The sequence below is a fragment of the Bufo bufo genome, chromosome 1, assembly GCF_905171765.1.
Source record: "Bufo bufo chromosome 1, aBufBuf1.1, whole genome shotgun sequence".
Classification (NCBI taxonomy): Eukaryota; Metazoa; Chordata; class Amphibia; order Anura; family Bufonidae; genus Bufo; species Bufo bufo.
The window spans coordinates 434,211,561-434,230,926 of record NC_053389.1 but is presented as its reverse complement, the minus strand read 5'-3'; the positions used below and the strand labels follow the sequence as shown (position 1 = coordinate 434,230,926).

Below are 19,366 nucleotides of genomic sequence, written 5' to 3'. Positions count from 1 at the left end.
ATTTGCGGACCGCACATCGCCGGCACTATAATAGAAAATGCCTAATCTTGTATGCAATTGCGGACAAGAATAGAACATGTTCTAGTTTTTTGCGGAAGCATGGATGCGGAAGTGCGGATCTGCAAATGCGGATGTGGACAGCACATTCTGGCCCCATTGAAAATTAATGGGTCTGCACCTATTCCGCAAAATTGCGGAACTGATGTGGACGTGTGAATGGAAAAGATATCCCTCAAAATTAAAATAAATTTAAAATATTTAAAGTTAAGCAAAAAGCATAGATGTGGTAGGCAATAACAAGTGCTCGGCGGCACCAAATCAGAAACCATATGTCCGATCCACAATCCGCGAGGTTTCAGTGCAGATCCATGAATTCCGGAGGGAAAGCAAAAACAATCTATCCCTGGGCTAGATGTTGTATTGAAGGACAGGGTGGGCAAAGAACTGTCCCTGATATTGCCCTACAGGGGGGTGCTATTCTGGCCTGATAGCCTAACCACAGACCACCCGCCCTGATAAGACCGACCCTGTCTGGAACCTTACCCTATATAAAAATGGCCCTAGTAGGCCCCTGACAGCCAGGTGATCACTATATAGATCTATGTGTTTTTGACTCATTATAAAAGTATATTAGAAGTATATTGCACCCCTCTGTGTATCACACCTATCCATAGCACACCTATACTAGTCCTTAAAATGACACTTGTGGCCCTATTAGCTAGTGTTTGGTGTCCCTAACAGCCTGTCCCTGCTCCACGTAGCAACCTCTCCCTACACTGGCAAAACACTGAATGTAAAATGGCGGCCAGATCAGGTTTATTTATAAGGTAGGGGGTATGTCCATGTGCTGAAATGTCTCAATTGGCTGTCCTGTACCACCTGATGGATGTGTCATGGGTCAAAGTTCTTCACAATGTAAAAGAATATGGCGGGTGCGAATATCTCCATATGTTCGGTGAACACGTAAAGTTCGCTGTGAAATGACCGCTGGGCGAACTGCAAGGCTATATACATATCTTTATTTTTTTTTCACTATATGAGGATGATATACAGTATAACCTGTATATAATTATATATGTACAGCTGGTATAAGTTATACATCTTAATATACCAGAAGATGTATAACTTATACCAGGCCAGCTCACATATAATAATATACAGAACATACCAAGGCCAGATAGTAACTATTACCTGGGCTGGCTCTGGCTGAAAGCTGCTGAAAGTCAGTGGCAACTGGCAAGGCTGAATACTTGTGGCTGGCTGGGATCAGTGTGGGCTCTGGCTGGCAGAATGAGTGCTGCTCCTAGGCCTGGATCAGGCTGGCAGAGAACGAGGTGGGGTGAGTGACTGTAGTATACAGACAAGTGTGCACTGGCAGACTAGCAGTGGCTCCCTCGCTCCTCTGTTCCCAACTTCCTGCCGGACCTGCAGCGCTGATAACTTTGTGATGTCACGTAAGCGCGCAGTGTGATCCGGACATGCTGCCAGGCCCTGCCATTGGTACTTAAAGTGACCATGCCTGAGCCGGACCCGCTGTCCCATCATCCATAACAACAAAAAAGGGGGACTTCTAGCCATCCATCCTTGCCTTGTGCCGGACCAGGAATCTAAAAACTGGACTGTCGGGCCTAAAACCAGACGTCTGGCCACCGTAAGAGCAGCAGTGGCAGAGAGACTGAGGCCAGCAGCAGCCATTTCAGTCATATTAGAGCCAAAGCTGCAGAGTGGTTGTAATCTGACTAAAATGGCTGCTGCTGGCCTCAGTGAGTGTCTCTGCCACTGCAGAGAGACCTCATATCAGCCAACTCGGCCCCCATCAGACCTCAGATCAGCCCAAAGACCCCATCAGCCCCCCACTCAGCCCCCATCGGCTCAGATCAATCAGCGGTAGCCCACAGAGTGATTCCCCAGGCCCCAACATACTTACCTGTTCTGTGCTGTAGCTACTCTCCCTCTCCAGCAGAAGTCCCGGCTGTACGCGCTCAGGACAGTGAAGCGCTGGTTGGGGAGGGTAAGTATATTAAAAGGGCAGGGCGCGCGGAAACAAGGAGCACTGGACCCCGGGTATAGCACTACTGCAGGGGCCAGGGGTCCACAGGCGACCCCTGTATGTATGCCAGTGACACTAGGCCATCCCTTAAAGGGGTTATCCAAAGGTTAGTGTAAAAAAATAAAATCAGACAACATATAGTACATGACCATCCTTGTACCTCAGATGGATCCAGAGATCTCCACATTCATTGCTGCAATTTCACTGCAAAATTTATTTCAGACTGGCAACTTGGGGAGGGGGGGGGGGGTCCTTTCTGCTGCAGCTCTCTCCCTTTAATTATCACAGGTTCTAACTGAAAATATGACTGGTTGCAGTTGAAGGGTGGAACAGAGTGGTGTGACTGAGGTGGATGGAGAAATGAGGAAAAAGGGGCAAACAGCAGGTGGCACTATACAGGTACTGCTGTAAGCTGTCAATCGTTACTAAGTGATGGCCTAACCTCAGGATAGATTATCACTTGCTGATCAGTGGGGGTCTGACAACCAAAACCCCCGACGATTAACTGTTTGGGTGGTGTAGCTCCATCCCTGGAAGGCTATGGCGCTTCACCCAAGGTTGATTGTGCTGTGTAGTTCCAGTGATGGAGCACAGAACAGCTTATCTGTAGGGTTGTGGGGCCTATCCAGACTTGAAACGTGCATCAGGTGCCAGTGGCGTGCCCGGGAGAGGGGGGGTGGTCTGCCCCGGGTGCCGACTCTCACAGGGGTGCCAGCAGGCCCAGAAGCAATGAGCGCTTCCATCAATACAGATGAAAGCGCTCATTGCTGAAGTGCTGACACCCACATACTGCGGCGGAGCAGGGAGCGGAGCGCATAGTTCCCTGCCCTGCCGCCGATCATCGGTAGTGAAATCCCGGCGGTGATGATGTCATCGCGCGCCTGTGCCGGGACTCAGCAGCACAGTGCCGGGACTCTGTGAGCAAGCGCAGGTAAGTATTTGGTTTTTTTTTTGGGGGGGGGGGGTTTATGTGCCAACTTTGGGGGACGTGGGGGAGGGGAATATGGTGCGATACTGTGTGGGGGGCAAATTACTATATGGGCAGTGTGGGGGACACTACTGTGTGCGGGGCCTTGCTATTGGGGAGGCACTGTAGGGGCCATTCTATTATTTCTGGGGACAGTATACAGGGATTATTACCTGGAGCACAATATAGGGTGTTATTACTGGGGGCACTCTAGGGGACATTATAGCTGCTGTAGACACTATAGAGACATTTGGGGTAATTTATCAAACTGGTGTAAAGTAGAACTGGCTTAGTTGCCCATAGCAGCCAATCAGATTCCACCTTTCATATTTGATAGCTCTTTTGGAAATCCAGTTCTACTTTACACCAGTTTGATAAATGACCCCAATTATGTCTATTAGGGTCACTATTTTTTCAGCAGTATAGTACCTGGGACATTGGGGGGCACAACGGGCACAGTATTGGGGGTGGCAGCAGGATCACACTGTGGGGACACCAGGATGGGGAGGTTGATGAAAAACTGAGAAATCTAACGTGTCTGTGTTACAAGCTCTGTAGAGACGAGATGCAGCTGAAAGAATTTCTCATGGCGGTCTGGGTCAAACGGAGGAGAAGAGGAAAGAGAAGGTCTACATGACAGGAGATGTCCCTGGATGTAAGAGGTATGCGGTCAAGTATTGGTGGGGGGGGGGGGATGCCAGAGAAAGGACCTGCCCCGATTGCCAAACACCCTGGGCACGCCACTGTCAGGTGCAAGCCGTCACTAATTTAAAGGAGCTTTCTGGCTTTTACTATCTCGGTGGCTATACTAGGTTTTTAATTACAACCAATTACAAAAGTATTAAGATCCAGAGGTTGGTTTGAAAAATGTAGACTATTTTTGATGGGCTGTGGCAGACTCGCCATAGAACCTACAAGGGTCGATTTCCAGGGGGCCACCGAAGCTTTCCGCACAGCAGCCAGACAGGTATATAACTATCTGATGGTCTCGGCATTAATTAATGCTAGGAGCTTCAAGTACTGAACTCAACTGCATCACCATCTCAGGACAGTGAACAGATGAATACTGTGGTAATGGTGGCAGTATTTTGTGCACTGTGGTATTTTGTTCTGCACTACAGTATTGCAGTCCCCATCTACGTCTGGTGTCAGTGCCCACTTGTATTGCCCTGCCTTCTTTCAAGTTGGATCCACCTACAACCCCTTTTCCCCCCAACTTCCCAGTCCACCCCATGTTCATGGGACAACCTCATTAACCTGTTCTGGACCTTGTCCCATTTGGACAGCTTTAATGGCATATAGACAGCAGGATGGTGCAATAAAAATAAAACTAAAACTAATGATTTGAGCTTTTTACACTATTTAGATTCCTAATAAACAAGGTGGGGTTCTGCTGCAAAAAGGGTTCCTGATGTGATGGGCCTGAAACATCTGTCATTTCAACAGAGGCCATACTACATTTTCCTTGTAGCCGTGTAATTTTGGGGTACGTAAACTAGAATTTAATTATTTTGTTATCAATCTTCTTGCTATAATTTTGATCATATTTAAACAAATTTTTGGGCAAATCTTTGTGCCAAATCCTGTGCATTATCTGCACGGGTATCTGATAAGTCTGTACAGGACTTTACTGAAGTCTTCTCATTGATACCGGAGTTGAATGAAAACATCTGTCTAGCCATCATGTGTGTAATCTATTTTACAAAAAAAGAAAAATCAATTCACCTAATGTGCAAATCCGCCAAAATACGGATTCTGGCCGTACGCATGCCACCATTTTCTTTCCAAACTACTGTAGAAATGTCTTATCCTTGTCTGCAAAAAATAGGACATTCTCTATCTTTTTTTGTAGGGCAGCAGAATGGATGTGTGGACACGAAGCAGTGTGCTGTCTGCATCTTTTGCGGCCCCGTTGAAATGAATTGGTCTGCAACCAGTCCGCAAAAAACTTGGATCAGATGCGGACCAATCATACGATCGCGTGCATGAGCCCTAACTGTAGATCAATTTGTAACATCTGCGTTTATGTCGGTGTTTCATGCATGGTCAGCCATGGTCACTCAGTTCACACTTAGGCCTCTTTCACACAACCGTATGGCTTTTTCAGTGTTTTGCGGTCCGTTTTTTACGGATACGTTCCGTTTTTTGTTTCCGATGCTTCTGTTCCGTTTTTCTGTATGGCGTATACAGTAATTACATAGAAAAAATTGGGCTGGGCATAAAATTTTCAATAGATGGTTCTCAAATGCCATTGGGCCTACTGCCTCTGCTTATGTGATGTGTACACGTGGCATATGCTGGACTAGTACACATTTTGGCTATATAGAATAGTGGAGTAGAAGCATACAGTAAAAGTATACCACTTTCATATCTCTCCTGCAGCCTTAGGCCTCCTGCACACAAACGTATTCGTTCCATTCCGTGCATTGGAGACCGCAATTTGCAACTTCCGTGCGGCCGCCGGGACGGATCCAGAACCATTCAACTTGAGACGCCTACCGTTCGTGTGCAGAAGCTTTACGTTGTGAAATACTCCCATCCCATTTAAGAATATAGAAGGAATTGATCATGCCCTGCACGTCAGAATTCTGCCTTCAAAAGGTCACAAGTAGGGGTTTAGGGGACATTTTTGGGGGTCACTTGTGCAAAAATTTTGACTTTTGAGCATTGTGCCTTCCAGCGCCACCTACAGATTTGAAGTAAAAATGTGGTGATTTCAGAATAGATAACTTTTGAGTGCAACTTTTTGAAAAGTCACAACTCCACAGCAGATGTACTCTTACTGAAATAGGTGCAACCACATCGCACTTGTGCCAAACCTATTACCGTGTTCCATTTTCATAAATTTGATGCAGGTGCACATAGCAACTCCAAAAAACTCTAAAAACTGACCTCAAATACACCTACCATGATGAATTCCCCCATAATGACTACCATAGATGGAACTTGAGCTGAAAGAATGCCAAATGTGACAATACATGGTGATAACACATACAAAGTCAATCATGCGCCCTCATATGTCTGGTGCACTGCAAGGTCCTAACACCTCTACAGCACCACATCTCACTGGACGTACGGCTACTTTCACACTAGCGTTTTTACTGGATCCGGCAGAGCTCAGCAAAAATGCTTCCGTTACTGATAATACAACCATCTGCATCCGTTATGAACTGATCCGGTTGTATTATCTTTAACATTGCCAAGACGGATCCGTCATGAACTCCATTGAAAGTCGATGGGGGACGGATCAGTTTTCTATTGTCAGAGAAAACGGATCTGTCCCCGTTGACTTGCATTGTGTGTCAGGACGGATCCGTCTTGCTCCGCATCCCAGGGTGGAAAGCAAACCGCAGTTTGCTCTCAGGTATGAGAACGCAACCAAACGGAATGGATTTTGGAGCACTCCGTTCCCTTCAGTTCAGTTTTGTCCCCATTGACAATGAATGGGGACAAAACTGAAGTGTTTTTTTTTCCTGTATTGAGACCCTAGGCTATGACGGATCTCAATACCGGAAAATATTAACGCTAGTGTGAAAGTAGCCTAAGGCCTCATGCACACGAATGTTTGTTTCCGTTCCGTTTTTTTTTGTGGATAGGATGCGGACCCATTAATTTTAACGGGTCCGCAAAAAATGCGGACAGCACACGGTGTGCTGTCCGCATTAGCATGTCCGTTCAGTGTCCCCGCAAAAAAAATAGAACATGTCCTATTTTTTTTCTAGTTTGCGGACAAGGATAGACATTATTACAATGGACCTGCAAAAACGATGCCATACGGAACGTTTGCGAACCGCAAAACACATACGGTCGTGTGCATGTAGCCTAACTATAAGACCTGGGCTGCGGTGTAAAATGGGAACACACATTTATCAAGTCACGGGTCCGTGGGTATTAGACCCCTGCCAATCAGATATTGAGGCCATCAATATTAAAATCCTAAAAAAGCCCTTTTCGGGCTCATGCACACAACCGTTGTTTTGCGGTCCGTTTTTCACGGATCTGTTCCTTTTTTCTCTGATTTAAGTCCTCTTCCATTCCGTTATTCCACAAAACATATTCGTATGGTTTCCATATGCGATCCGTTTTTTTCGGATCAGAAACTGAAACAGTAAATTATTAATCACCAAACACATGAGCAATATGGGCTGGGCATAGCATTTCTACAGTATGGATCTGCAAAAAATGGATGACATACGGATGTGTTCTGTGTGCGTTCTGTATTTTTTGCAGACCCGTTGACTTGAATAGGGCCTTGAACTGTGATTTGTGGACAATAATAGGACATGCACTACTTTTTTGCGGAACGGAAATATGGAAACAGAATGCACACTGAGTACCTTCCGTTGTTTTTGTGGACCCATTATTAAAGTGAATAGTTCTGCATACGGTCCGCAAAAAAATGGAACGGAAGCGGAAAAAAAATAAGTTTGTGTGCTTGAGCCCTAAGGCCTCCTACACACGACCGTATGTTTTTGCGGTTCAATTGTAACGGATCAGTTTTTTTTGTTTCAGTAGTGTCTCCGTTCCATTTTGCTGTTTTGGTTTCCGTTTGTGTTCTGATTTTTGCGGATTGCAAACTGAAACGGAAGGATACAATAATGTTTAAACAGTAAGTACATTACAAAATTGGGCTGGGCATAAAATTTTTAATAGATGGTTCCGTAAAAACGGAACGGATACGGAAGACATACGGATGCATTCCATTTAATTTTTTTTTTTTGCGGACCCATTGACTTGAATGGAGCCACAGAACGTGATTTGCGGACAATAATAGGACATGTTCTATGTTTGAACGGAAAGGAAATTGAAGGCATACGGAGTACCTTCAGTTTTTTTTTTTGCGGATCCATTTAAATAAATGGTTCCGTATACGGAACGCAAAAAACAGAACGTAAATGGAAAAAAACATTTGTGTGCAGGAGGCCTAAGGCTTCCTGCACATGACCTTATGTATTTTGCGATCTGCAAAAAATACGGATGACGTCCGTGTGCATTCCATATTTTGCGGAACAGAACAGCTGGCCCCTAATAGAACAGCACTATCCTTGTCCGTAATGCGGACAGTAATAGGACATGTTCTATTTTTTTGCTGAACGGAAATACGGACATACGGAAATGGAATGCACACGGAGTAACTTCAATTTTTTTTGCGGACCCATTGAAATGAATGGTTCTGTATACGGTACGCAAAAAAAAATAACGGAATGGAAACGGAATGAAAATACTTTCGTGTGCATGAGGTTTTCACGCACAAGAGATGGTAAATTTCCATTTGCTTACATATTTGATCTCTGAATTTTCCGTTATGAAGAGGACAAACAAAAAACAAATGGATCGCCCTCCTTGAAATTGACTTGAATATATCAGGGCTAACTATATATGGGTATGCCACAACATGTTTGGGGGGCTCTAAAGCTGGCTAGCACACCTCAAACTGTATAAACAAGGCCATGATTCTGTGGAAATGATATTAGATGACAGATCCACACATTTGCTCATGGAACCTGTTAACTTGCTTTGGGAAACAAGTCCCCCCTAAGCAGTGGTGCGCCTAGCCTTTCTGCTGCCAGAGGCGAAAACTGAAACAGCGCCCCCTCCCCAAAGCCAATTTCTTCACCTAACCCTTTCCCTTCATGGCCCATCGGCTGCCCCAGCCATCTGCCTCACCTGGCCTCATTGGTGGTGCGCCGCTGCCCCTAAGCTTCTGTTCATCTGCTTTGTGGCTTCCGTTCTGAACCGAAACCACACCCCCCGTGCTGGAGCCTGACTGACACCAAGGCTTCTGAAGGTACCCACTGACTTAAAGGGGTATTCTGGTTGTGAGAAGTTATCCCCTATCCACAGGATAGGAATTAACTATTAGAGCGGTGGGGGTCCTACCGCTGAGACGAAAGCAAATCACAAGAACAGGGACCCTGCCCCCCCCCCCCCCCATAAGAAAAAAAAGTGCTGCAGTTTGGGCATACCAATTGCTGCTCCATCACCCTTCTAGGAGTTGAAGAAATAGGTGAGCGCTGTACTCTATGGGGGGAATTTATCACGAGGAGAATATTTGAAGTCAGTTTTGCTTGAGTCTGTGTTGGAGTACTTTATACCACATTTATCAAATGTCACAGGTTGTTTGATAAATTTGGCTTTTCCTGAAACCTACCACTTCTGTCTAGAGAAGCGCCTCCAGTTTTCCTACTCCACCCTCCTCCTGGAGTGAGATTGCAACTTTAAAAAAAAAAAGTCGCAATGATAAATCGGCAGTGAAACTCATTACCATAGCTAACCACACCCACTTTTACACCCATATTACAAAACTGGAGTGAGTGGTGTAAAAATGCAAAAAGTCACAAATTTCTGTGCAATCGCTTAAATTTTCTTTAGGAATTGATGAAATGTATGAATAAGGCAGCAGTGTGCATACCTGACCTATTGCGTTGTTCATTTTGAGGGCCGTGTGAGGTCCCCGTGGTAGGACCGCTACCAATCTAATACTAGTTATAGAGCAGGAGGAGCTGAGCAGACCCCTATATAGTTTTATGGGAAATTATTCAGTAAAACTGGTATTTTATATATTTATATTCTCATTCAGGGCTTTGAAGTCCAGGAGATGGTCCTATTAGTTAGGGCTCATTCAGACAACCGTATGAATGGGTCTACATCCATTCCACAATTTGGGGGCTGCAAATGCGCCTCCAGCCGTTGCTAAACTATAACTCCCAGCATGCATGGCTAGACAGCCTATAGCTGAGCATGGTGGGAGTTGTAGTTTTACAACAACTATTGGTTGGCTTAGACTACTTTCACCCCAGTGTTTATACTGGATCCGGCAGGGTTTAGCAAAAACGGATCCGGTTGTATTATCTGTAACATTGCCAAGACGGATCCGTCATGAACTCCACTGAAAGTCAATGGGATCATGACGGATCCATGATGGAAAGAAAACCGCAGCATGCTGCGGATTGCTCTCCGGTATGGGAACGCAACCAAACGGAACGGAAGGGAATGCATTTTGGAGCACTCCGTTCTAGTCAGTTACGTTTTGTCCCCATTGACAATGAATAGGGACAAAACGGAAGCGTTTTTGAGACTCTTTGACGGATCTCAATACCGGAAAATAGAAACGCTAGTGAAGGTAGCCGTACTTTGAGACAGATTTTCACTGTAGGATTGTGCTGAAATGTAAGCTCCGCCCTCTTTACGGTATCATTCTGCCCAATTTCTAAGCCCCACCCCTTTTCCAACCGTCAAAGTGTAGAAACGCCAGATGCACCAATTTTTTGGTGCAAATATATTAGTAAATCTAGGCCTCAGGATTGCCAACCGTCCAGAAATTCCTGACCAGTCTATAAAAAACGGATTTTTCCCCAGTGTCAGTAAAAAAAAACACAAATGGGTCAGATTTTTTCTGTGGCTGATGGTAATTTTCTTCATTTTATGGCTCACTCTATATCAGTGTATTGAGCCACAGCCATACCTTGCATACAATGTCCACAAAAAAGACCCCGCCTCTGTGCGACCCCAGCAGGTGTGAGGCGCGCTCCTCGGCGCTGCAATACCATATTTGTAGCTGAAGGTGGCGCTGGTCAGCAAAACAATGGCAGGACCGCTCACGGGTGGGAGGAGCTAAACGCTGACTGCATCCAGCAGGACAAGGCGGACATGGACAATCCCGTGCCCGGGACTCCAGGAAGCGCACTAACAATAGCCTGGTGCCCCGAGCGCTCCGTGCAGCCTCCCAATGCCAGCGTTTAGCCCCCGGACGCCATTCTACCTTCCCCTCAGCACGGCACACGCCAAGCATCCCCTGCATTTGTGACTAGCGCTCCCCGTGCCCAGTCGGCGCTCCAAGCCATGTCTGGCAAACACCAGCATTTCAAGGGACCCGAAGTCAGCTGCTGCGTCAAGTATTTCTTGTTCGGCTTTAACATAGTGTTCTGGGTGAGTTTCCCGGCGGCGGGGGGAGGTGTGGGAAGATGGAGGCTTTTGTTTGCTGTATTGTGAGAGGGAGCGCTGGCCTTTCTGCCTCCACTTCCCATTGTTTGTCAATGCTCGGGGTAATGATCTGAGTGGCAGGGCTGGCACTGACGGGGTTAAGCGGGCAGGGTGTGTGTGTGTGGGTGGCAGGCAATGTTTTCATGTCCCAGCCGTAAATGGAGGCGGAGGGCAGCACAGTGGTGCCAGGGGTCTGTGGTGGCAGTGGTGAGTGGGTCGTGGGGACAGTTGGCATTGTTTATTGTCCCCTGCTGTTCTGTGACTGCGCCTTTAAGCGCCATCTCTGTGGCACAATACCTGACCTGGTTCTAGGCACATCTGTCAGAGTTCTTATTGACGAGTGTCCAGCCACGGGTGCACCAGAGCCACCTGCTTATCAAGGGGCATGCCCCTTTAGCTTTGGCATGTCTTGATGTTGTATGTGGGTTGGCGTACCCCAAAAAGCGTACACAAAGGTATACTGTGACGTCTCCTATGTGGCAAAGCTGCTGATACACTGTCCTGATTGTGCACTTGACGGGTTTATGTTTTTTGGGTGGTGTAGCCTGTTACACTGAGAGAAAAAACTAAAGAAAAACAAATCCTGCTTGGAAAAATGCTCCAACTTTGTTATTGAAAGAGTTAAAAAATGTTTTTTTAAAGGCAGGGATACTTAGAATAATAAAAAAAAAGGCTTGTGCTCGCTGTTCCAAACCCCCTGCTGCTCTGATCCTTGATATGACTGTAAACCACATGTGACTGCTGTAGCCAATCACTGGCCTCAGTGGTTCATGGCACAAGACCTCGGAGGCCAGTGATTGGCTGCAGTGGTCATGTGTGGTGTACGGGCAGGAAAACCAAGCCTGGCGGAGTGGTTGTGTTGGAACAGAGGGGTTCAGGAGAGTGAGGGTAAGGGGCTGTACGTCAAGCAGATACGTTTGGACATGCAGTAAAAAAAAAAGTACACAAACATACGCAATTTTGTGGTTATCGATTTTTTTTTTTTTTTTTTTTTTTTTACGTATATGTTTGATGGATGTGCATCTGTTTCAATATGTTTGTCTGTTTTTTTTTTTGTTTTTTTTTAAATAAAGATTTTAAAGCATTTTATGAAAAAAAAAAAAAGGGGGTATGTTTAATGGACGGCAATGTATTGTCTTACATTTCCATCCACTGCAATGTAAAATAAAATGAGATATATATATATATATAATTAATTTATTTTTTTTGCAGGACAGAAAAGCGTGTTGTGCTAAGTTATTCTATCCTGCAAAAAAAGTACAATTATATAGTCTATGGGTACGTCAAGCCATAGGATTCTATACATTTTATTTTTTCTGTTTATAAAGTATTAACTTGACGTACGGCGAAAATGAGATGTGAACGGCCCCTTAGTTTCTTTTTTTTTTTTTTTTTTCTTCTATTTTTTTTGACAGCTTCCCTTCCCTGTTATAAAAAAAGTTTATATTTTTTATATATATATATATATATATATATATATATATATATTTTTTTTTTTTTAAATCCCTGTTTTCTTGTAACCTGTGGAATAAAGTTTAGTTAGTACTTGCCTGTTTGTCGCTCCTCTGCCACCGCCGCATCCACGCAGGCTCTATCTGTTCAGCTGAACTACAGCAGGGCATGCACTTGTTAAAGGGTTATTCCCATTCGATAAAGTAACTTTGAATTGTGGGAATGAAGAAGCTCCAGGACTGACTTATTGCTGTGAAAGGAGCTTGGCGCTACCCCGGCACTGCGGCCCCCAGATCTGTGATCGGTCATCACCAAATGACACTTTATAGGGTTTATCTAGGGAATACAAACGTTTTAACTCGGCAAAAAATGCTAAAATGTTAACCTCTTAATATACTTTAGAATTCCTTGCGTCTATTCCATCCACAGCTGTTCAGATGCGGACCCATCTATTTTTTTCCGCAGCCCCATATAAAAGAGCACTGCCTTTTACAGGAGGTGGAAAAAGTGGCGCGTGCACACAGTTCGCAAACCGCATAGTCGTGTGCATGTGGCTTTAGTTTGCGATCCTTCTGTTAATGCGCTTGTGTGCTGATGTCACATGAGCAGGCCATCTAATCACAGTGACGTCCCTACAGTACATGACTGGTTGCCCCCACTATCACATGTACTGTAAGCAGTCTAGGTGACTAGCCTGGGAATTGCTATCTCCGGAGAACCTCTTTGTTAAATCAGGCAGAGGCGATCCCGAGAATAATTTTCCAGGATCAATAGTTTCCTTTGAAGTTGGATGATATCCCGCGGGCCCCCGTTATTTGGAAGTTTGCTCCACTTACCAGGACACACTGGTTTCACATCTGCGGCAGAGATCCGACTGCAATCCGCCAAATATGTTGAGATTTAGCCAGACGGCATCCGCTGCAGTTTGTTTCGGGCTGGTTCCTGCTTTCTCTGTCGGGTGGCAATGCTGCAGGTGTGAAAGTAGCCTTACTAAAGACTGGCGTTTCATACACTAGTCCTAGTTGTGTGGCAACTTTAAGGGGTGCACATGCCTCCTAATCCGTTTTTCACATCTTGTGCCGGAGCTGGTGTGTATTTCAGGAGTAGATAATTGTAAATGGGGAGAATTATCAAGACTGGCGTTCCCATATGCCAATCTTCATCTCCCTGCACTGGCGTGAAATGCACCTCATTTATTAAGAGGCGCATCTCTGGTAGTGTGCGTGAGCCAGAAACTGAAGTCTGCACCGGCCAGGGGATGGCGCAGACTTCAGCTATGATCTACGTCCGTTTCTGGCATAAGTTATGGTAAGTCCGGCGGGTCGTCCTCCCGCTAAGTTCTGCTTCTTGTTTTGTCAAGTTCCCGTGATACAGTTCTGTGCTTGGGGTATTGGCTTTCTGGATTAATGGTTGGCAGTTGAGTCATTTCTGTGTACCTGATGGTCGTTTCGTTGAGCCAAATTATGTATAATATCAGTAAAACTATGAGGGTGCAAAACGTCTAAGTCTCATGGATGACCAAAGACAATTCTGCTCCACCGATTATACCCTTGACATATAGTCATTATCATTGTATTAGGTGATAAATGATGCATTGTGGTGGGTCCAACTGCTGGGACCACTTGTGATCCTGGAGATGACTGGAGCAGTAGTGTGCAGCCTGTCCACAGCTCCATTCACTACTATGGTGTGACACAGCCTACCTGTCTCCATAAGGCCTCATGCACATGCCAGTAAGTGTTCCCGGCCATGTGCGCCCTGCACTTTCCCGTTCCGACGTCCTGCACTATTGTGCAATATGGACAATTATAGGACATGTTCTATCTTTTTGTGGAGCCGCGGACGGACATATGGATGCGGATAGCACATGGTGTCTTTTGCAGCCACATAGATTGGAAAAAATTGCAGATTGGATGTGGACAAAAAATACTGTGTGCATGAGGCCTGAGTCTAGTTGCCTCCGCCTGCAGCGTAAAATGGGTATTCCAATCTCAGCCATTCATGGCAGTGTACCTTTTAATGACCCATATATACCAAGACTGGTGTTCTTCTTAAAGGAGTTGCGGACATATCCCCTACTTTACCCAGAGAGCCCCTCTGAGATGAGCATTTAATGCGCTGATGCTCCCCCTTGCCCTGCGCTGAATCGCTTCCGCCTAGCAGTGTTCCCAATTACGTCACCAGCTCTGATTGGCCGGCTTTAGCGCTGCCCTAGTCCTTTTTACAGGCTAGGGCAGCGCTAAAGCCTGCCCATTAGTGCTGATGACGTCGCCGGGTTCACTGCTAGGTGGAAGCCTCTGTCTAGCTTTCCCATGGAGAGCATGGTACATCACCGGATCTCCAGAAAAAACCTGCGCGATTCGGAACATGAAATGCTCCGATGCTCATGTCAGGGTGGCCGGAGGAGTGGAAATGGGGATATGTCCGGGTTCAGCTCTGAACCTGACAACCCCTTTAATTATTTAGATGGCTTGATTTGTATCAAACTTATGAAAAAGCCACACTTAATAACTGTCATGCATTTCACATCCTCTCTTCTCACTCCGCATTAGATCTGATCTAAACTTCTCCTCCTTTTGGAGGTCACATCACTTTTCATGAGCCGCCAGAAGAATTGCAAATGTTGCACATCCTTGTGAAGTTATCAAGATCCCAGGATAAATGGTTTTCTTAGGGCGCCCCCTTGTGGCTGAGACCTGCTTTCTTCACAGCACATGTGGTCTGTGCCCGTTTTTTACTACCGCTCCTTGAGTTTCCTGTACACCTTATCTTCTCCACATTCAGGGTAACTTTCCGTGCTGGTTTTAGCTATTAACGTGCATGGTTTGTATCCCCCTGTGGCTCGGTGATGTCACCGCTCCCTAGTCACTCTATGGGGTGTTAAATAATTTGGTTTTGTTCCTGCAAAACACTGGTTAACAGATGGGAGTGAAGAAGTTAAGCTCTGTGAAGAATGAGGATTTATTGTGCTGCCTGCTTCCATGGTAATGTCACCCCTGTTACCACTAAGAATGCCAGTCCCAGACCTGCTTGCTTTCTACACTTAGCTACCTTGCATTCCTGCTCTGAATGCCTCTCAAATGTCATGCGTAAGTTCTGTCGTATCGTGGAGTGAATGGAAGGCTTTCAGTGAGCTTTGCTCTGGTAATAGAAGGACAGAACGTGCAGGTTTTTCTACAGGTCCAATGTTTATTGAAAACCCTGTTTAACCACCTCAGCCCCCAGTGCTTAAACACCCTGAAAGACCAGGCCACTTTTTACACTTCTGACCTACACTACTTTCACCATTTATTGCTCGGTCATGCAACTTACCACCCAAATGAATTTTGCCTCCTTTTCTTCTCACTAATAGAGCTTTCATTTGGTGGTATTTCATTGCTGCTGACATTTTTACTTTTTTTGTTATTAATCGAAATTTAACGATTTTTTTTGCAAAAAAATGACATTTTTCACTTTCAGTTGTAAAATTTTGCAAAAAAAACAAGATCCATATATAAATTTTGCTCTAAATTTATTGTCCTACATGTCTTTGATAAAAAAAAAATGTTTGGGTAAAAAAAAAATGGTTTGGGTAAAAGTTATAGCGTTTACAAACTATGGTACAAAAATGTGAATTTCCGCTTTTTGAAGCAGCTCTGACTTTCTGAGCACCTGTCATGTTTCCTGAGGTTCTACAATGGCCAGACAGTACAAACACCCCACAAATGACCCCATTTCGGAAAGTACACACCCTAAGGTATTCACTGATGGGCATAGTGAGTTCATAGAACTTTTTATTTTTTGTCACAAGTTAGCGGAAAATGATGATTTTTTTTTTTTTTTTTTTTTTTTTATTACAAAGTCTCATATTCCACTAACTTGTGACAAAAAATAAAAAGTTCTATGAACTCACTATGCCCATCAGCGAATACCTTGGGGTCTCTTCTTTCCAAAATGGGGTCACTTGTGGGGTAGTTCTACTGCCCTGGTATTCTAGGGGCCCAAATGTGTGGTAAGGAGTTTGAAATCAAATTCTGTAAAAAATGACGAGTGAAATCCGAAAGGTGCTCTTTGGAATATGGGCCCCTTTGCCCACCTAGGCTGCAAAAAAGTGTCACACATCTGGTATCTCCTTATTCAGTAGAAGTTGGGGAATGTGTTTTGGGGTGTCTTTTTACATATACCCATGCTGGGTGAGATAAATATCTTGGTCAAATGCCAACTTTGTATAAAAAAATGGGAAAAGTTGTCTTTTGCCAAGATATTTCTCTCACCCAGCATGGGTATATGTAAAATGACACCCCAAAACACATTCCCCAACTTCTACTGAGTACGGAGATACCAGATGTGTGACACTTTTTTGCAGCCTAGGTGGGCAAAGGGGCCCATATTCCAAAGAGCACCTTTCGGATTTCACTCGTCATTTTTTACAGAATTTGATTTCAAACTCCTTACCACACATTTGGGCCCCTAGAATGCCAGGGCAGTATAACTACCCCACAAGTGACCCCATTTTGGAAAGAAGAGACCCCAAGGTATTCGCTGATGGGCATGGCGAGTTCATGGAAGTTTTTATTTTTTGTCACAAGTTAGTGGAATATGAGACTTTGTATGAAAAAAAAAAAAAAAAAAAAAATCATCATTTTCCACTAACTTGTGACAAAAAATAAAAAATTCTAGGAACTCGCCATGCCCCTCACGAAATACCTTGGGGTGTCTTCTTTCCAAAATGGGGTCACTTGTGGGGTAGTTATACTGCCCTGGCATTCTAGGGGCCCAAATGTGTGGTAAGGAGTTTGAAATCAAATTCTGTAAAAAATGACGAGTGAAATCCGAAAGGTGCTCTTTGGAATATGGGCCCCTTTGCCCACCTAGGCTGCAAAAAAGTGTCACACATCTGGTATCTCCTTATTCAGTAGAAGTTGGGGAATGTGTTTTGGGGTGTCTTTTTACATATACCCATGCTGGGTGAGATAAATATCTTGGTCAAATGCCAACTTTGTATAAAAAAATGGGAAAAGTTGTCTTTTGCCAAGATATTTCTCTCACCCAGCATGGGTATATGTAAAATGACACCCCAAAACACATTCCCCAACTTCTACTGAGTACGGAGATACCAGATGTGTGACACTTTTTTGCAGCCTAGGTGGGCAAAGGGGCCCATATTCCAAAGAGCACCTTTCGGATTTCACTCGTCATTTCTTACAGAATTTGATTTCAAACTCCTTACCACACATTTGGGCCCCTAGAATGCCAGGGCAGTCTAACTACCCCACAAGTGACCCCATTTTGGAAAGAAGACATCCCAAGGTATTCGCTGATGGGCATAGTGAGTTCATGGAAGTTTTTATTTTTTGTCACAAGTTAGTGGAATATGAGACTTTGTATGTAAAAAAAAAAAAAAAAAAAATCATAATTTTCCACTAACTTGTGACAAAAAATAAAAAATTCTAGGAACTCGCCATGCCCCTCACGGAATACCTTGGGGTGTCTTCTTTCCAAAATAGGGTCACTTGTGGGGTAGTTATACTGCCCTGGCATTTTCCAGGGGCCCTAATGTGTGGTAAGTAGGTAAATGACCTGTGAAATCCGAAAGGTGCTCTTTGGAATGTGGGCCCCTTTGCCCACCTAGGCTGCAAAAAAGTGTCACACATCTGGTATCGCCGTACTCGGGAGAAGTTGGGGAATGTGTTTTGTGGTGTCATTTTACATATACCCATGCTGGGTGAGAGAAATATCTTGGCAAAAGACAACTTTTCCCATTTTTTTATACAAAGTTGGCATTTGACCAAGATATTTATCTCACCCAGCATGGGTATATGTAAAATGACACCCCAAAACACATTCACCAACTTCTACTGAATACGGAGATACCACATGTGTGACACTTTTTTGCAGCCTAGGTGGGCAAAGGGGCCCAAATTCCTTTTAGGAGGGCATTTTTAGACATTTGGATACCAGACTTCTTCTCACGCTTTGGGGCCCCTAAAATGCCAGGGCAGTATAAATACCCCACATGTGACCCCATTTTGGAAAGAAGACACCCCAAGGTATTCAATGAGGGGCATGGCGAGTTCATAGAAAAAAAAAAATTTTGGCACAAGTTAGCGGAAATTGATTTTTTTATTTTTTTTCTCACAAAGTCTCCCTTTCCGCTAACTTGGGACAAAAATTTCAATCTTTCATGGACTCAATATGCCCCTCAGCGAATACCTTGGGGTGTCTTCTTTCCAAAATGGTGTTATTTGTGGGGTGTTTGTACTGCCCTGGCATTTGAGGGTCTCCGCAATCATTACATGTATGCCCAGCATTAGGAGTTTCTGCTATTCTCCTTATATTGAGCATACGGGTAATGAGATTTTTTTTTTCCGTTCAGCCTCTGGGCTGAAAGAAAAAAATGAACGGCACAGATTTCTTCATTCGCATCAATCAATGTGGATGAAAAAATCTCTGCCAAAAAAAGAAAAAGGAGGGGAAAGGCGTCTGCCAGGACATAGGAGCTCCGCCCAACATCCATGCCCACTTAGCTCGTATGCCCTGGCAAACCCGATTTCTCCATTCACATCAATCGATGTGGATGAATAAATCATTGCCGGGATTTTTTTTTTTATATATACAAAGTGTTTGCCAAAGTATATGAACACCGCCACCTCCTCAGCTCATATGCCTCGGCAAACGTATCTTTTACTGCAGAGGAGAAATCTCGTCTTGCAGCGCCGCATACACCGACTTGCGTGTAATCTGACAGCAGCACAATGCTTCTGTCCGAATGCACATCAGTGCTGCAGCTGGTCGATCGGTTGGTCCACCTGAAAGGTAAAAAAAAACAAAACAAAAAAGAAAAAACCAGGCCGCAAAGCAATAACTTTATTAACTTTAGAACAGAACATATTAACTTTTTTTAACTTTTGTAACTTTTTTACTTACCGGTAATT

At 44.6% G+C, this 19,366-nt stretch overlaps 1 protein-coding gene across 1 annotated transcript in view; it reads left to right on the top strand.

The window, feature by feature from the left end:
- Window positions 1-10,621: 10,621 nt before the first annotated feature.
- TSPAN17 (tetraspanin 17) overlaps window positions 10,622-19,366 on the top strand; it is a 79,340-nt gene continuing 70,595 nt past the window's right edge. Inside the window, exon 1 of the mRNA XM_040406713.1 lies at window positions 10,622-10,946. Within this exon, the coding sequence (XP_040262647.1) occupies window positions 10,860-10,946 (87 nt within the window). The 5' untranslated portion in view covers window positions 10,622-10,859. The remainder of the gene's footprint in view (window positions 10,947-19,366) is intronic.